The following is a 15,817-nucleotide window of genomic DNA, read 5'->3' as shown; positions in this document are numbered from 1 at the left end:
CCTCTGAGTTCAAACCCTGGCCTGTCCACTTCTGAGAGAAGAGATACTGGACATGTCCCTCCTTAGCCCTCAGTTCTTCAGTTCTCTGTAAAGGGGCAAGTAATTGTGCTGAATGCCTTGTGATGCCATAAGGTTTATATAAAAACCAAGCTGCTGAAGTGTCCAGCACGCAGTCAAAGATCTATAGATTTTGTTAATATTATTATTGTCACTAGCAGGAAGCTCCTTCAGGACAAAGATAGTGTCCTACATTACTCTCATCTCTTTCTGGCAGTTTCTCCTTCAGGGGAAAGCAGATGGGAGCCTGACTTTGAAATCACTGAGTGGCATTTGGGAGGCTCCGAAGAGCTCTGGTACCATAGTCCTTGATGTCTCAGCGCAGAAAGAATTTAGCGAGAAGCAAAGTGATAGATAAGAAGTGATAAGAGGCATCCTATTTTAATAAAATAGGATGCTTGTGAGGCTTACAAGTGGGCAGGTGAAGGGGTGATGCACCCTGAAAACTTCCTGGGCTACAGTTTTATAAACAAAGGAAAGGTGGGGAGGAGGAGAAGAACTTCTTTTTCTTGCGTAGACATTATGCTTCTATCATCAGCTCCTCCTTCAGGATGAGCAGGGGAGTTTTCTTGTCCCTACATGATCAAGCTAGGGCCACAAATTACTGTTTCTTATGTGTGCAGAGAGCATGTCCTCGGATCACTAACTGCTGAGCTCACTGGACAGGAGGTGGGTCTCACGTCCCATTGTTTCATTGTCTGGGGCGTGCTCCGTGCTTCTGTTGCTGGTTTTGTTGCTAACCAAGCCTGCTCTTCACTTCATGGTTAAGTAAACCTACTTTCTTGAGTAATCACTAACTTACAGGCAGTTGTATTGTTATCTTCATTTCGCAAATTGGGAAATTGAGGCTCCAGTGACTAGAGAGCAAGGATCTGAAGCCTGTCCAATTTCAAGGCACCTCCTGCTTGCCCTCTGACCCCCAAGAAGAGGCTGAACAACTGTGGCTGCTTCTGAGTCAATCTGCAAAATGAAGATAACAATACAGCTATCACAGGACTACTACACAAATGAAGAAGATTAGGTATGCTCAAGGCTCTGGGACATGGCAGGCCTTCAAAATTTAGAATTCTTCCTCCTTAAGCAGTGCTTCTCCATCTCTCTAATTTCTACCCTAAACAAATCTATTTACCCTGGATAAGTCTTGATTAAGGCTTATCAGGTCTTAATAACTTGATAGGAAGTTCAGGTTATTAAGAAGGAATAACTTGAACTTCCTATCAAGGAAGCCTTCTACAATAATTCAGATTGTTCATTTGCTTTCCAACAGAGGCATTCTACCAGGCCCCCCAGAAAAGGCATTTGACTGTCAAGCTTCAGGCCCTTCCTTTGTCCATTAGATTCCTACTAATTTCTGTCAAATCTTCTGGCTTCAAATCCCACACAAAGGCTTTTGCACAACACCCAGGTGACCAGCCTGCTCTGCCACACTGAGTGCTGTCATCACACCCCTTGTGGAGAGAGGTCACTGGTTCCCGAGGCTCTGTCGGCACCTGGCCTGGGCTGCAGTCCTGGAAGCAAAGTAGACAAGGATGAACAGAGCTCCTCCATCAGACCTTCAGAGAGCACAGATCTTGGGGGTATGGCTAGGGTGATGGCTTGTGGAATCAAGATTCAGGATCTCTCTTGGCTGAAATAACATTTTAAATTAGCAAATTAAAAATGAATGGCTTCCCTTGTAGCTCACTCGGTAAAGAATCTGCCTGCAGTGCAGGAGACCAGGGTTCAATCCCTGGGTTGGGAAGATCCCCTGGAGAAGGAAATGGCAACCCACTCCAGTATCCCTGTCTAGAAAATCTCATGGACAGAGGAGCCTGGTGGGCTGCAGTCCATGGGGTCGCAAAGAGTCGGGCACTGAGAGTACATAATCCTGGTCTTCTGTTTCATTTAAGGGAAAAAAAAAAATTAAAAAAAGGATCAACTGCAGAAATGCTCATCTGGGGAAATCTGACTTCCTGGCGATTCATATAAAAACAAGCAATAGCAAATGTCATGTTGTATATTAATGCATTTATACGGAATCTAGACAAATGGTACTGATGAACCTATTAGTAGGGCAGGAACAGAAGCTCAGATGTGGACAGATGTAGGCGGTGGGGGAAGGGGTGGGTACAAACTGAGAGACAGCATGGACACACACATGCTATCACGGGGAGAACAGCCAGCCAGTGGGGAGCCGCTGCCTAACACAGGGAGCTCAGCTCGGGGCCCTGTGACAACTAAAGGGCTAAGGCGGGGTGGGGTGGGAGGCTAAAGAGGAAGAGGAATATTTGTATACTTACGGCTGACTCACATTGCTGTACAGCAGAAACTAACACAGCATTGTAAAACAATTATGTTGCCAAAAAAAAAGAGCAGTGAAGGGGAAGCCTGGGGTTCAAATCCCAGGGCTGACGCTCAAGCTGTGTGACTGTAGGCAGACTGCCTGTCTTCTCAGGACTTGTTTGGTTATCCTAAAATGATACTTCAACCAGAAAGCTTCAAAAGTCCCTACCAGTTTGATATATAATCCTATAGTTACATATATACATATATGATACATACACACACACATACTATAATCTGTGCTCTAAGTCAATGCTTCTCTAACTTCAGGGGCCTCCAAGCCACCAGGAGATCCTGTTAAGATGTGGGATTCAGTAGGGGTCTGAGACTCTGCATTCCTAATGAGCTCCCAGCTGATGCAGAAGCTACTGGTATGAGGACCACGCTTTGAGTAGCATGGTTCCAAGACAGCGGTCATTTGCCTCTCGCACACCTTTGCTATATTCAGACCTCTGTATCTTACATGCCTTGTTGTGTTGAATCCCCATCATGACTTTGGAGGTATTTACTATTGATATCTTAATTCTCTGGATGTTCACAGAGGCAAAGGCACCTGCCTGAGGTCAAATAGCTAATAACTGGCAGATCCAGGTTTTGAATCCAGGTCTGTCTAAACAAAACCATGTGTCCATACCTGCTATTCCACATACATGTGTGTGATACAGATTTAGGCCAATGTTTGGCTAAGAACGGGAAGGAAATTAATGCGAGAGCAGAAGGCAAACACGCCAGCAAGTTCTTGTATTTGTTTGTTTTGCAAAGATGACCACTCATCCACCCACTGACCCCTTCCTGCCTCTCGGGACCCCCTGAAAACACGGACTGATTCTGGTGCCTGATTCTAACAGCCTTGGAAGTATTTAAGTGCTCCATCCTTCTCTGACAGGCAATGATGGCTATAACAAAGGGAGAAGAATTTAGTTCACAGAAATGATGAGAGCAGAGGAGAGATGTTTAATCCTATTAATGAATCTGCTAATTGGCCTTCTGCCCCCAATCCTTTCATATTCAGGCATCAGATTAAACAGAAACAGATCCAGGGGTGGTTGGGGATGGGGTGAAAAGCATTTTTTCAAGGCCTGCAGATGGTTTGGTGGCTCCATATGGCTAAATGAGGTGCTTAGCCTACCCCTGGATGCCTTCTCCCCCACCTCCACACACACCCTGTCTTGGCTTGAGGTGAGGTCAGGAGGGAGGAGGCTGGTGAGGTTAAGAGCTCAGGCTCTGGGGTCGGCCAGAATCAGGCTTTGCCCTCCATATGCTGTGAGACATACGGACAAGGCCCTTCCCTTCCTGGAACCTCAGTGTCCTTGTCAACAACATGGAAACTGTACTAGGGTTTGTTCTCCAGGGTTGGGTTGTTATTGTTGTCGTGTGTCCAACTTTTTTCGACTCCATGGACTGCAGCACTCAGGCTCCTCTATCCTTCGCTATATCCCTGAGTTTGCTCAAACTCATGTCCATTGAGTCGGTGATGCCATCCAAACATCTCATCCTCTGTCATCCCTTCTCCTCCTGCCTCCAATCTTTCCCAGCACCAGGGTCATTCCCATGAGCTGGCTCTTTGGATTAGGTGGCCAAAGTATTGGGAGGAGGTTAATAAAATAACCCAGGAAAAGGTAGAGCAAGGTGCCCAGCAAAGAGCAAGGCCAGGTCAACGTTTGCCATCACTATTATTATTAACCCTGGTAGGTGATCCACCTTCTCCTGTCTCATCACTGGGAATTTTTTCCATCATCTAAAACTCACAGCTTCCCACAGGAATCACCAGAGAAACTGCCCAGGATTCTAGTGGCCATAGCTGTGATGGCTCTGGGGCCCAGAGGGGTGGACTCAGAGGTCACAGGTCCAAGGCACAGAGGTCACCAAGGAAGGCCCAGGCACAGTACAGATGGAGCAACAGCAGAGGAAGGGACCTGCCCTGAGATGGGACGAAAGGCAAGAGCAGAGCCAGTACTGCCTCGGGTTGCTAAATCACCTCACCTCCTGTGAAGTGCAGTGCTCACTGTCTCCTGGGGCCCCCCACAGCCCTATCAGGGAGATAAGGGGGACGCTATCATGGTCCTCATTTCAGAGAGGAGGAAACTGAGGCTCAGAGAGGTTCATCTAAGAAGTCGCAGAGTCAGAGCTCGAGCCCAAGTCTCTTACTTTAACCAGAGGTCCTAACCATTGCACACCCTATTCCTAACTCCCTGATCTGAGCTGAGTGTACCTCCCACTGCCCCTTACTGCCCCAGTGAAGCTTTCAGTTGCACCTGGAATAACAAGAATTAATCCAATGTTCTCTTCCCATGGCTAGGGTATGGGACGTCAGTGATGGCCCAACGGATGACAGCTACTCCCTAAAATGACCCATTTAAAACACCTGGAGGACAGAGAAGCGTTTAAAGTCAGGTTGTCTGAAGGTCCCAGGGCTCTCTCAGTCAGTCTTTCAGACACACAGACACACACACAGAGACTCCTTCTCTCTCCCCTAATACTGTTCGTCCTCTGCCTGATGAATGGGAACATCACCTCCAGGGCCATCGTGCAGAACTTTGCAGCTCTTCTCCCCATGAGTAGCCCCGAATTCCCCATCTGTGCTGCCACATTCCTGTACTACTTGGAGCCATCAAGGACTCACACCCTGGTCTATCCATCCTTACCTCTGGGCAGACAGCATCCATCAGCATCAGGCCTTGACAGGGGCCCTAGAATAAGACTCATTCCCTGAGAGCTAGTCAGAGAGATAAATGTGTACATCTGTAATCACATAATGCTTGGAACTGTAGCCAAGGGAAGGAGTGGTAACTGTAGGGGAGCAGGGCAGACAGAAATGTATTTTGCCTGCAAGAGCTTGGGAGCAGGCGATATTGAATGAGGCCTTAAAGGGTGTATCAGTCAGTCAGTCAGTTCAGTCGCTCAGTCGTGTCCGACTCTGCGACCCCATGAATCGCAGCACGCCAGGCCTCCCTGTCCATCCCCAACTCCTGGAGTTCACTCAAACTCACGTCCATCGAGTTGGTGATGCCATCCAGCCATCTCATCCTCTGTCGTCCCCTTCTCCTCCTGCCCCCAATCCCTCCCAGCATCAGAGTCTTTTCCAATGAGTCAACTCTTCGCATGAGGTGGCCAAAGTACTGGAGTTTCAGCTTTAGCATCATTCCTTCCAAAGAACACCCAGGGCTGATCTCCTTTAGAAAGGGTGTATAGGAGTTTGCAATAAACAGGGAGGAGGAAGTGGAAGAAGAGTGGGGAGGCCAAAGGGAATCTCAGGTGGAGACATCAGGGAAGCAATGTTAAAGGACACATGGGATTGTTTAGTGAACAAGCAACTAAGTGGACAGATACATGGATTTTTAAATCTCAGACAAAATAAAGGGCAACGTGAAACACAAGGGAGCCCACTGTGGGTCAGTCTTCACTTAAGGTTTTGAATGAATCAACAAAAGAGTGAAAGCTGAGAGATACTTTCCCACCTTCCCCAAAGACACCACACTCCTACTGATATCCAAAAAAAAAGTGACCAGGACTCTTCTTAACTGAGTTTATAATTTTCAGCTCTCTAAGAAGCAGCACCTTGTATATGTTTACTGGTAACTAGCTGAACTAAGGTTTCCTGTACCGCTGACTCCTTCCACGTTTCACAGTAGGGGGCTTAGATCCGGGACTTGGGGAGCAGGACTATCAATGCTCTTCATGCAAAGACAGTCTGCTATTGTAGCCTTTCTGGGACTTCATTCACCATTCATCAGTTTGTAGATTCATGCGTGCACTCATTCCTTCAGTCATTCATTCGATCCTCCATTTGCTTCTCACTCATCTATTCATTTCTTTATCTCTTCATTCTCTCACTCACTTATAGTGTAGGTACCCATTTGCACCTTCACAAAGCAAAGCCTTTTTAGATACACAAAGAGGTCTAAGACACGGTCCTTTTCTGGGGGCCAAAAACTCCCACTGATTTTAGGCAGCAGTCCTTTCACGCCCATCCATCAGTCTTTCCCGTCTCCTGATCCTTATTTGCCTTGAGCTCCAATGACTCTCTTCTGGGATGGAGGGACCAGAGCTGTGCCTGACCCTGGGTGTGGTCTCCCACACTTATGTGACTCTCAGGGCGCTGGCAAACAGGAACACTGCTCTCAGCATTTCCCTGCTAAATGGTAAACAGGCTTAGTACAGTCCCTGGACAAAGCTAATTCAAAGCCAGCAGACCAAATAACAGAATTCATTTCAGGGAAAGGGCTGGTAACTGAAATTCCAGAGGGAAGCTAACTTTTCCTCCGGGCTCTGCAATTCTAGGAAATAACAGAGAATGGCCAAGCATTCCATTACTTATAAATTCCTCCATGGAAGATTTATGGAATGCCTACTATGTGCAAGGAATGAAGATGGGAGCTGTGAAGAATGATTCTGAGTAACTCAAAGTTGACATTCTGAGGGTGGGGGGAGGGGTTAAACCTCCATCAGTTGCCTTATTTAAAGCATGACTTGAGAGTCAGGAGTATGTACATCTAAAAGATTAAGGAATTTAGATGGGAGAAGTTGCTTCTTTCTGAGGCTTGGGGAAGCCTTCCTGAATGTAGAAATAGCTGAGTGGGAACTTGGAATGTGAGTTGAATTTTAACTATTAGACAAGGAAGCGGGGGAAAGGGTAACACAGAGCTAAAAGGACAGACAAAGATGCAGAAATAGGTAATACTCAAGACATGAACACCCCTGCACAGCAGCATTCCTCTTTCAGACATAAGAACGCTGGCATCCCCAAGGGGAGGTGACTTCCAAGGGCCCTGAGCCCAGGCCCGTGTGACGGCAGAGCACTGCCGCTCTCCGTCTCGTCGCCTCCCGCCATCTCCCGGACTGTGCCTCGCTGGGCATGCTGCTCTGAGAACCGACCAAACCTGACCTCAGCAGGAGCATGCTCCCACAGGGTCTTTAAAATTCCACGATGCTCACTGATCTAGGAGTGAGGGGAACGGTCCCGCATTTGTCTCTAATCTGCCATGTGGCCTCAGAAAAAGCATCTAAAAGCCATGAGACTTTGTTGGCTCATCTATTCAACGAACACCCTGGAGACCCAGGCTCAGCCCTTGCTGAAGGCTCTGAATGCTTTCCCTCGACCACGGAGGACAGACAGCCCAGCCACCCCTACAGTGTGATGCTCCCCCTAAATTCTCTTGCCCCTCCCTCCACAGGTCCAGCTGCTGCCCCTGTGCAATCCTCCTCTAATCACCCCTGACCTGCCAGCCCTTTAAGCCCAGAGCTGTGTCTTTTGTATGATAAGCACATACAAAACTGTTAGAGCCAGAAACCCTATCTGGAATGCAGAGTCTGAATCTCTAAAGCAGGACTTCTCCCATTCTTAATTAAAGACAAAGATTCCAAACAGAGAGAAGGACAGGAAATTAATGTGAAAGTTTTTCATTCAGTGACATAGCTCTTAAATTATTTTAGATTTCTATTGCCTTCTGGAAGCTCTCCCTGAACACCTAGGTTGGGCTAGGCACATCCCTGCCCTCAGCACTAAATCTTGTGGAGCTTTATATGTATTTGATTCCAAACTATATTTCCAAAACACGCAGGGCATGTGTTGACTAAGATACAATGCTTTCAGGAACAGCCACAAAGCAGAGGCCAGCGGCGGCTGCGGCAATAGGACCAGCATCTGAGCACATGGGATTTAGGTCCCAGTTTCCTGGACACGGCAGAAAGAAGGCTCCAGAAATGAGTGGTGAGCATTCCCACAGGCACACACTACTTCCAGCATGGCTTACTCTAGGCATTTGGAAGCTCCAAACAGTAGAGCCATAAATTGAATAGTGGTTAAAATTTGCTGACTACGTATCATGTGGCAGAGCTTGTGCTAAGCATTTGATTTACATTATCCTGAAACCCACACAACACAACAGCTATTTTAAGATTGTAACTACTACTGTCCCTGTTTTCTAGTTGAGAAAAATAAGGCTTAGTCATACAGTTAGTAAGTGGTAGCGCCTGGATTTGAACCCAGCAGGAAGATGGATTCCTGAGTTGAAAAATCTCCACCACTCTCTTCTGACTGCTTCTAATTAGATCTGAGCCTGAGGTCTCAGAGATCATAGTGGCAGCTCTGAGAAGATCAGCAATAGAAATCTTCAAATTTGAGAACCGGATGGAAGCTGAGAAAATGTCTCATGTAATTTTCCCCTTTAACAAAGGTGAAACTGAGGTCGCCATGGGGCAGATATCTGACCAGGAAGTGATCTCTGATCACTAGCCTTTCCAGTCAGTTTCCAAGCCCTCGCCTCTCTGCAGAAAGGGTCTTCTGCTGATCAGCCTTCCACCGAGCAACACAAGAAGATAAGTCATTGCTCCAGGGAAGATGCTTGGGGGAATGTATGGAGCTGTGCATACGAGTGTGCTAAGTCGCTTCAGTCATGTCTAACTCTTTGTGACCTGATGGACTGTAGGTCACCAGGCTCCTCTGTCCACGGGATTCTCCTGGCAAGAGTACTGGAGTGGGCCGTCCCGCCCTCCTCCAGGGGGTCTTCCCCATCTGCATCTTTTACGTCTCCTGCATTGGGAGGCAGGTTCTTTACTATTAGCCCCACCCGGAAAGCTTGTATGGAGCTGGAGGCCCAGATAATTCCAGCCAGTGTGCAGGGGCTTTGTGCAAGTGGAGCTGAGTGGACACCCCGGGCTCAGGCAGCTTGTCAATAGCCCTGGACCTGCACTGAGCTTCAGACAAGCATTATTCTGAGAGTTAAGTGAAAATGGATGGATAAAGCACCTACCACTGTGTCAGGCACACAGTGAGGGCTCGCTGAATGCTGGTGCCCCTTCTTTCCTTCCTTAGACTCCTAGGAGAGAGAAGCAAAGAGCTCTGGCCTCTGGGAATCCTGCAGGAATTTGTCTGGGATGACCTGGAGTTTTGAGTAGGAAAAGGGAATGGTGGATGGCAATGTCTGACTGATGCCTGAGCTCTTCATCTCTGCCCGATGCTTTGTGAGGACTGTATCCTCTGTGTCCTCCATATCCATCATTCAGTTGACCTTGGCATCTTTCAACAGTCTCCTCTGGGTCCCTGGTGGGTGCAGCGAACACAGTAATCCACGCATGGTCCTTCTCTCTACTTCCTCCACAACCTGTTTTCTGCCTGGAGACAGTATGCCTGTCCATTTTATGGATAAGAAAACTCAGGCTTAGACAGGTGAAGGGATTTTCCTGAAGTCACATAAGAAGGGAGTGATGGGCCTGAGGTTTGCACCCAGACTGTTGGGCTCTAGGGTCCAAGATCTTTCTGTGACACCCAGCTGCCTCCCAGGATGCAAATCCTGAGTTTCTTGTCCCCACAGTACTCTGGCCTCTGGGACCTCATGGTGGTCGGATGGTGGGGGGGGGGGGGCGTCCAGGATCTGGCGCTGAACTTTGTCCCCACTCATCCATGAGGAGTGGGGCTCAATGTCAAGGTTGTAGGCCAAGGCTTGCAGACCTCTCCTGCGTAGGAATGGTAAGAAGGCAACCAGTCCCTTTCCTGCCAGAAGGACGTATAACTCAGCTGGACACATGGGCGGAGGCCTCTTTCCCATGTTCTAGGCTCTGAATGCCAACCCAGCTTTGTCACCTAAGATCCTCACGCAGAGATCTTATTCCTCAGTATTCAGCAGCCTGAGGTCTCTGTGGACTGGGCCAGATGCCAAGACCCCTCGTTGAGAAGTTATTCTTCAAGAGGTAGCTCTATGATGCAGACTTCCCTAGTGAACCGGGAGACCAACCAAGTCCTGACAATGGATTCACTGTGAGCCCTGGGGTCCACCATTATCCTAACGCTGATCTAATCACCAGCCAGCATAAGGGATAGCTCTAAGCCTACCTGGAGCCAGAACCTGGGCTCCAACAGCAGAACTTAGAGGTTTAATGGGCAGGTAACTTAAAATCTTTCTACCACTCACAAGAGTATTCGAGCATAAAATCCGAACAAACCAAACCCACATATTCTTTTTCCTAACTGCATGCAGTGTCTTTATTCCAACAACCAACTTTCAAGCAGGTGGAGAGGAGGTCTGTATAGACCCCTGTGGTGCAACACGTTTTCCCCAACTTCCCGTGGACCCGCTGGGCAACTGTGCCACTGGTGAGACTAGGCTTATCTCAGCTGGCACCCAGGCAGAGAAGGGACTCCAAGATATTATGCTTTCTAATCCCCGATGTTAGCTCACCTCTCCGCCAGACCTTGACAGTGCCCTCAGCTCCTCAGCGGTGCCCAGAGAGTGGCAGCATCTCGTATGATGCCCTGGCTCCTGACGCCCTGAGCCACCAGCACACAGCCTTGGAAGTTTTACCACCTGACTGCAGCTGACTCCTTTTGGCTTGCAGAGGCTTATTAGGGTGGGCAGACAGCACTCTCTCCCTGATGACCGGCCCCCAGGTCTGCATGGCATCGCTGCCCGGAAGGGAGTTCAGTGTGAATGTGCAGGCACCCTCCCCAGATGCCCACAGCCGTCTATGGGAATGGGGAGAGCTTCTCAACATTTACACCCAGATAATTCAGCGGCTCCCCCCGACCTGAGTTTGCCTCTGCCTTCTGCGCTGAGAGATTCCCCCAGGAGTAGGGTCGTAGTACCTGGTGTCCCAGAGAGGTCCCGTGGTCCCTGAAGTCCGAATCCACTCTGGCCCTCTCCTCTGCGAGCTCACCTACGTTCACACGAATCCTCCCGCCCGATTCTTACTCCTGTGGATACAGGAACCTAAACCTACTCTTCATGGAGAGGGGGGTCCGGGCCAAGGGGAACAGGTGGCACACCCCTGCACAGCACCGAGCACCCCCCCAAACCAGCCAGGGGAACAAAAGGAAGAAGGAGGTGGCTTACCTTTCGAGGGTCGTCTTTGTTTGGTTTGCAGAGAGGAGAAGGTGCCCATGACGGCCCCCATGGCAGCGAAGACTTGTGTGCGACTTGGGACCTCGGGCCCTGCCCCTCCCCTCCTCTGGAAGGAAAGCAGTGTGGATTTTCCACTCCGAATTGGAGGAGATTAAAAAAAAAAAAAAGCACCCGGCAGCTTGCTGCAGCTTGGTATTCAGCGAGTGTGGGGCTGGGGCTCTGGGAGCCTTTCCTTTCCTTCTTCGGCCCCGCACATGCACTGACTCACAGGGCTAGCGGCTCCTCGCGAGCCTCCGGACCCGAGCCCGGCCGCTCCCCTCGCCGAGGGTGGAGGACGATGAAGCCTGTCTGGCGCTGGACACCCGGCCGGCGCTCCCGCGCGGCCGAAGCTCCCGAGCCAGCGCCGCGTGCGGTGCGGGAGCCGCGCTCGCCCGCCCCTCCTGCCGCACGCTCCGCTCCCCTCCCGGCGCTCGGGCTGGGTCTCGGGGGGCCGAGTACCAATCATGAATGAACAGAGCAGGGACGGCTTAGAGCGGAGCCGCGCGCCTGCCTGCCTGCCTGCCGCGCTCCAGGCGAGTCTGAGCCGCTCGCAGAAGCGGCAGGCGGGCAGCCCCGGAGGGGCGGGGCGGGGCCGGAGCGCACGGGGGCGCCGGGGGCTGGGGTCTGGCGCATGGGTGGGGTTCAGGGGGAGGCAGATTACCCCTCCGGAGAACGTGTGTGTGGCCCGTGTGGGGTGCGTTGTTTCATTTGTCTTCAGGGAAAATCTTATTTAATCCACCTCCTGAATTCACGGGGTGAGAAAAAAGTCTGCTCCACCCAGGGAGGGGTGAATAAGGGTAGTCCAACTGGGATGTCTTTTTTTTCCCCCAGTAGTCATCTATGGAGGTGAGAGTTGGACCATAAAGAAAGCTGAGCGCCGAAGAATTGATGCTTTTGAACTGTGGTGTTGGAGAAGACTCTTGAGAGGCCCTTGGACTGCAAGGAGATCCAACCTGTCAATACTAAAGGAAATCAGTCCTGAATATTCATCGAAAGGACTGATGCTGAAGCTGAAGCTCCAATACTTTGGCCACCTGGTATGAAGGGCCAACTCATGACGCTGGGAAAGATTGAAGGCAGGAGGAGAAGGGGATGACAGAGAATGAGATGGTTGAATGGCATCACCGACTCGATGGACATGAGTTTGGGCAAGCTCTGGGGGTTGGTGAAGGACAAGGAAGCCTGGTGTGCTGTAGTCCTGCTGCTGCTGCTAAGTCTCGTCAGTCGTGTCCGACTCTGTGTGACCCCATGGATGGCAGCCCACCAGGCTCCCCGTCCCTGGGATTCTCCAGGCAAGAACACTGGAGTGGGTTGCCATTTTCTTCTCCAATGCATGAAAGTGAAAAGTGAAAGTGAAGTCACTCAGTCGTGCCTGACTCTTAGCGACCCCATGGACTGCAGCCTACTAGGCTCCTCCATCCATGGGATTTTCCAGGCAAGAGTACTGGAGTGGGGTGCCATTGCCTTCTCCGGTGCTGCAATCCCTGGGGTCACAAAGAGTCAGACATGACTGAGCAACTGTACAACAAAGGGCAAGAAATTTCCCTGAAGTTTCCCAGCCAGGATGTGGGATTAGAACTTGGAGCCTGGGGCTCTGTCCTGGGAACCTCCTGGGAACACTCCTGTTGGCACATGAGGACAACTGTGGGCCACTGAGCTGGGGAACTCACCTCTGGGTCCCACCAGATTTAAAGCCTCAGGTCTCCTAACTAGCAAGCAGTGCAGGGCTTCTCTATGGCTCTGAGGTCTGGAATCCTGGATAATGGAGCAGAACAGGTAGGAGCTGGCCCTACCTCCTTCCTGCCCTCCCTGTTGAGGAAGAGGGGTAGGGGTGGGGGTGGGGCTGAAGCCTGGGATACAACAGGACCTAGGATGGCCAGGACTTAAGGAACAGAGGGGTCATTGCTGGGGAGGAGGGTGATGGAGCCTCACTGCAGCCTCCAGGTCTCTCAGGTGTCTCTGGACGGAGCACCAAGCCACTTCACCTGCAGCCTCTGCTCATCTCCGCACTACCTGAGTGACCAGGATTGGCCCTTGAGACTTTACTAAAGGCTGCTGCTACTGCTAAGTCACTTCAGTCGTGTCCGACTCTGTGCGACCCCATAGACGGCAGCCCACCAGGCTCCCCTGTCCCTGGGATTCTCTAGGCAAGAACACTGGAGTGGGTTGCCATTTCCTTCTCCAATGCATGAAAGTGAAAAGTGAAAGTAAAGTCGCTCAGTCGTGTCTGACTCTTAGCGACCCCATGGATTGCAGCCTACCAGGCTCCTCGCCATTATCTCATTTCCTCCACCCCAAGGCTCTTTAAAGAAGCACTGAAAGTCGCTCAGTCTTGTCTGACTCTTTGTGACCCCATGTACTATACACTGCCAGGATCCTCTATGCATGGAATTCTCCAGGCAAGAATATTGGAATGGGTAGCTGTTCCCTTCTCCAAGGGATCTTCCCAACCCAGGGATTGAACCCAGGTCTGCTGCATTGCAGACCAATTCTTTACTGTTTGAGCCACCAGGAAAGCCCTTGAAGAAGCAGAGTACAGATAAATCGCAAGAGAGAACTCCATGGAGACAGCGGGAGCCTCCCATCAGTCCCCTGGCTGTAGGGGCCCTTTATCCTGCTGTTCTGAACGGTGTACTCACTAAGGTGATCTCGGCCAGCTCCAACCAACCTTGGTTTCAATGGCTGCGGCTCCCTCTACCCTGGAAGGTGAGCCAGCTCACACACCGTCTCCAACTCTGACCCCTCCCTCATGCATCCTGTTATGGACTAAATGTTTATGTCTTCCCCGAGTTCATATGTTGGAACCCTAATCTCCAGAATGATGGTATATGGAGATGCAACCTCTAAGGAAGTGATGGAGATTTAAATGAGGTCATAAGGGTGGGGCCCTGACCCTGTGGAATTAGTGTCCTTACTGCCCACAGAACAGGCATCAGATCCCCACCGCCTCCACATGATCAAGGAAAGACCATGTGCATACACAGCAAGAAGGCAGCCATCTGCAACCCATGGGGAGAGCTCTCACTGGACACAATCTCTGCCGGCACCTCACCTGAATCTTGGACTTCTAGTCTCCAAAATGAGAAAATAAATTTCTGTTGTTTAAGCCATCCAGTCTGTGGCATCTTGTTATAGCAGCCTGAGCAGACAAATACACAGTCACAGCCTGTCTACACCCTCAGAAGTCTCTGGAGCCAAGGTCTTGCTTTCCCTCTGACATGAACACCTATATAGGGCTCCCTAGGCCACCCCCAGGAGGCTGTTCAGGGGGGAAAGGATAAGATGGTCAGAGACCCGCAGAGATCCTGCTGAAGCACAGTGCACTTGTCTGTTTTCGTGACACACAAGCTTTGTTCCTTGCTTCCCTTGCTCATCACTGCTCCTCCAGTCATTCTCCTCCCATCCTTGTGGACAAGGGCAGATCACTGAGTTCCCACCACACATGGAGGCAGCAGTGTCAGATTAAGAGCATGAATCTGGGGAGGGGGTTGCTGCTAGATGTGGGTTCAATTCCCAGCTTTGTCCCTTATTAGCTGTATGGCTTTGGGCCTGATAAGTCCTTTCTCTGAACCCTATGTTCCCCTTCTGTGGTCGGCATTAGTACCTGCCTTGTAGGGTACCTTGTACGGGCTTCCCTGATGGCTCAGTGGGTAAAGAATCCACCTGCAATACAAGAGGCACAGGAGACGCAGGTTCCATCCCTGGGTTGAGAAGATCCCCTGGAGTAGGAAATGGCAATCCACTCCAGTATTCTTGCCTGGCAAATACCATGGACAGGGGAACCTGGCAGGATACAGTCCGTGGGGTCACAAAGAGACATGACTGAGCACAGGACACGCACAGTATTGCCATAGGGCAGTGCAGTCGTGTGTGTGAGGCCCTCGGTGTGTGCCCAGCACAGAGCATGACGGCCAGGGAGAGTGCACCGCCACTGCCTGGCTGCCTGGGGCCAGGCGTGAGCCGTGTGAAAAGCGAGGAAGCCACTGCCTTCCCCTCGGCTTCCATCTTTGCTCTTCATCTGTTTCAGAGGAAATCTATTCTCAGGATCCCCATCTGGTATTAAAAGACTCAGATTAGTTAAGGAAGGGAATGTGGTTGGCACCTGATTATGTGCAATTCAGCACTCTGCTAGCTGCTGTCTTCTACCATTTCCCAAATGTTCCACATGCATAAGTCTGGCCTCCTTGAATAGATTGTGAGCTGTTAGAAAGCAAAGCATACACCCCTTCCCCTGGCCTCCTCCCAGCATGGCTCAGCCTGGCCCAGGACATCTTGAGTGTCCCACAGATACTCTCACTGAGGTCACTCAGGGAGGGGAAAGGGGCCCACCCCACTTCTCTTTCTGCTCGTGAATTTAGACTGGACTGCTCCATCTGTAAAATGTGAACAGGCCTCCTTCAAGTTTTGGTATGAGGGATGGGTTGGATAAAGTAAAAGAAAAATGTTTTATCTCTCTGTAAATCACTCTGCAAATACCCTTTATTATTTGTTCTGGGGTTAATTTAGGTATTCATTTATTCATTCATTCAACATATATTTATTGGGACTTCCCTGGTGATCCA

General features: G+C 50.2%; 1 protein-coding gene across 4 annotated transcripts in view; it reads right to left on the bottom strand.

The window, feature by feature from the left end:
• Nucleotides 1-15,817, bottom strand: part of KCNIP1 (potassium voltage-gated channel interacting protein 1) — a 408,536-nt gene that overhangs the window by 250,509 nt on the left and 142,210 nt on the right. Inside the window, exon 1 of one of the 4 annotated variants that reach the window (XM_061393195.1) lies at nt 11,208-11,791. The exons of 2 other annotated variants lie outside the window; for them this stretch is intronic. In XM_061393195.1, coding sequence (XP_061249179.1) covers nt 11,208-11,268 — 61 coding nt within the window. In that variant the 5' untranslated portion in view covers nt 11,269-11,791. Of the gene's footprint in view, nt 1-11,207; nt 11,792-15,817 lie in introns of those variants that run through there. One more of the 4 variants, XM_061393194.1, reaches the window with a different exon arrangement.

This window comes from Bos javanicus, chromosome 20, assembly GCF_032452875.1.
Source record: "Bos javanicus breed banteng chromosome 20, ARS-OSU_banteng_1.0, whole genome shotgun sequence".
NCBI classification, from domain to species: domain Eukaryota; kingdom Metazoa; phylum Chordata; class Mammalia; order Artiodactyla; family Bovidae; genus Bos; species Bos javanicus.
Note: the sequence above shows the minus strand (reverse complement) of the source record. Positions and strands in the feature narration are given on the sequence as shown.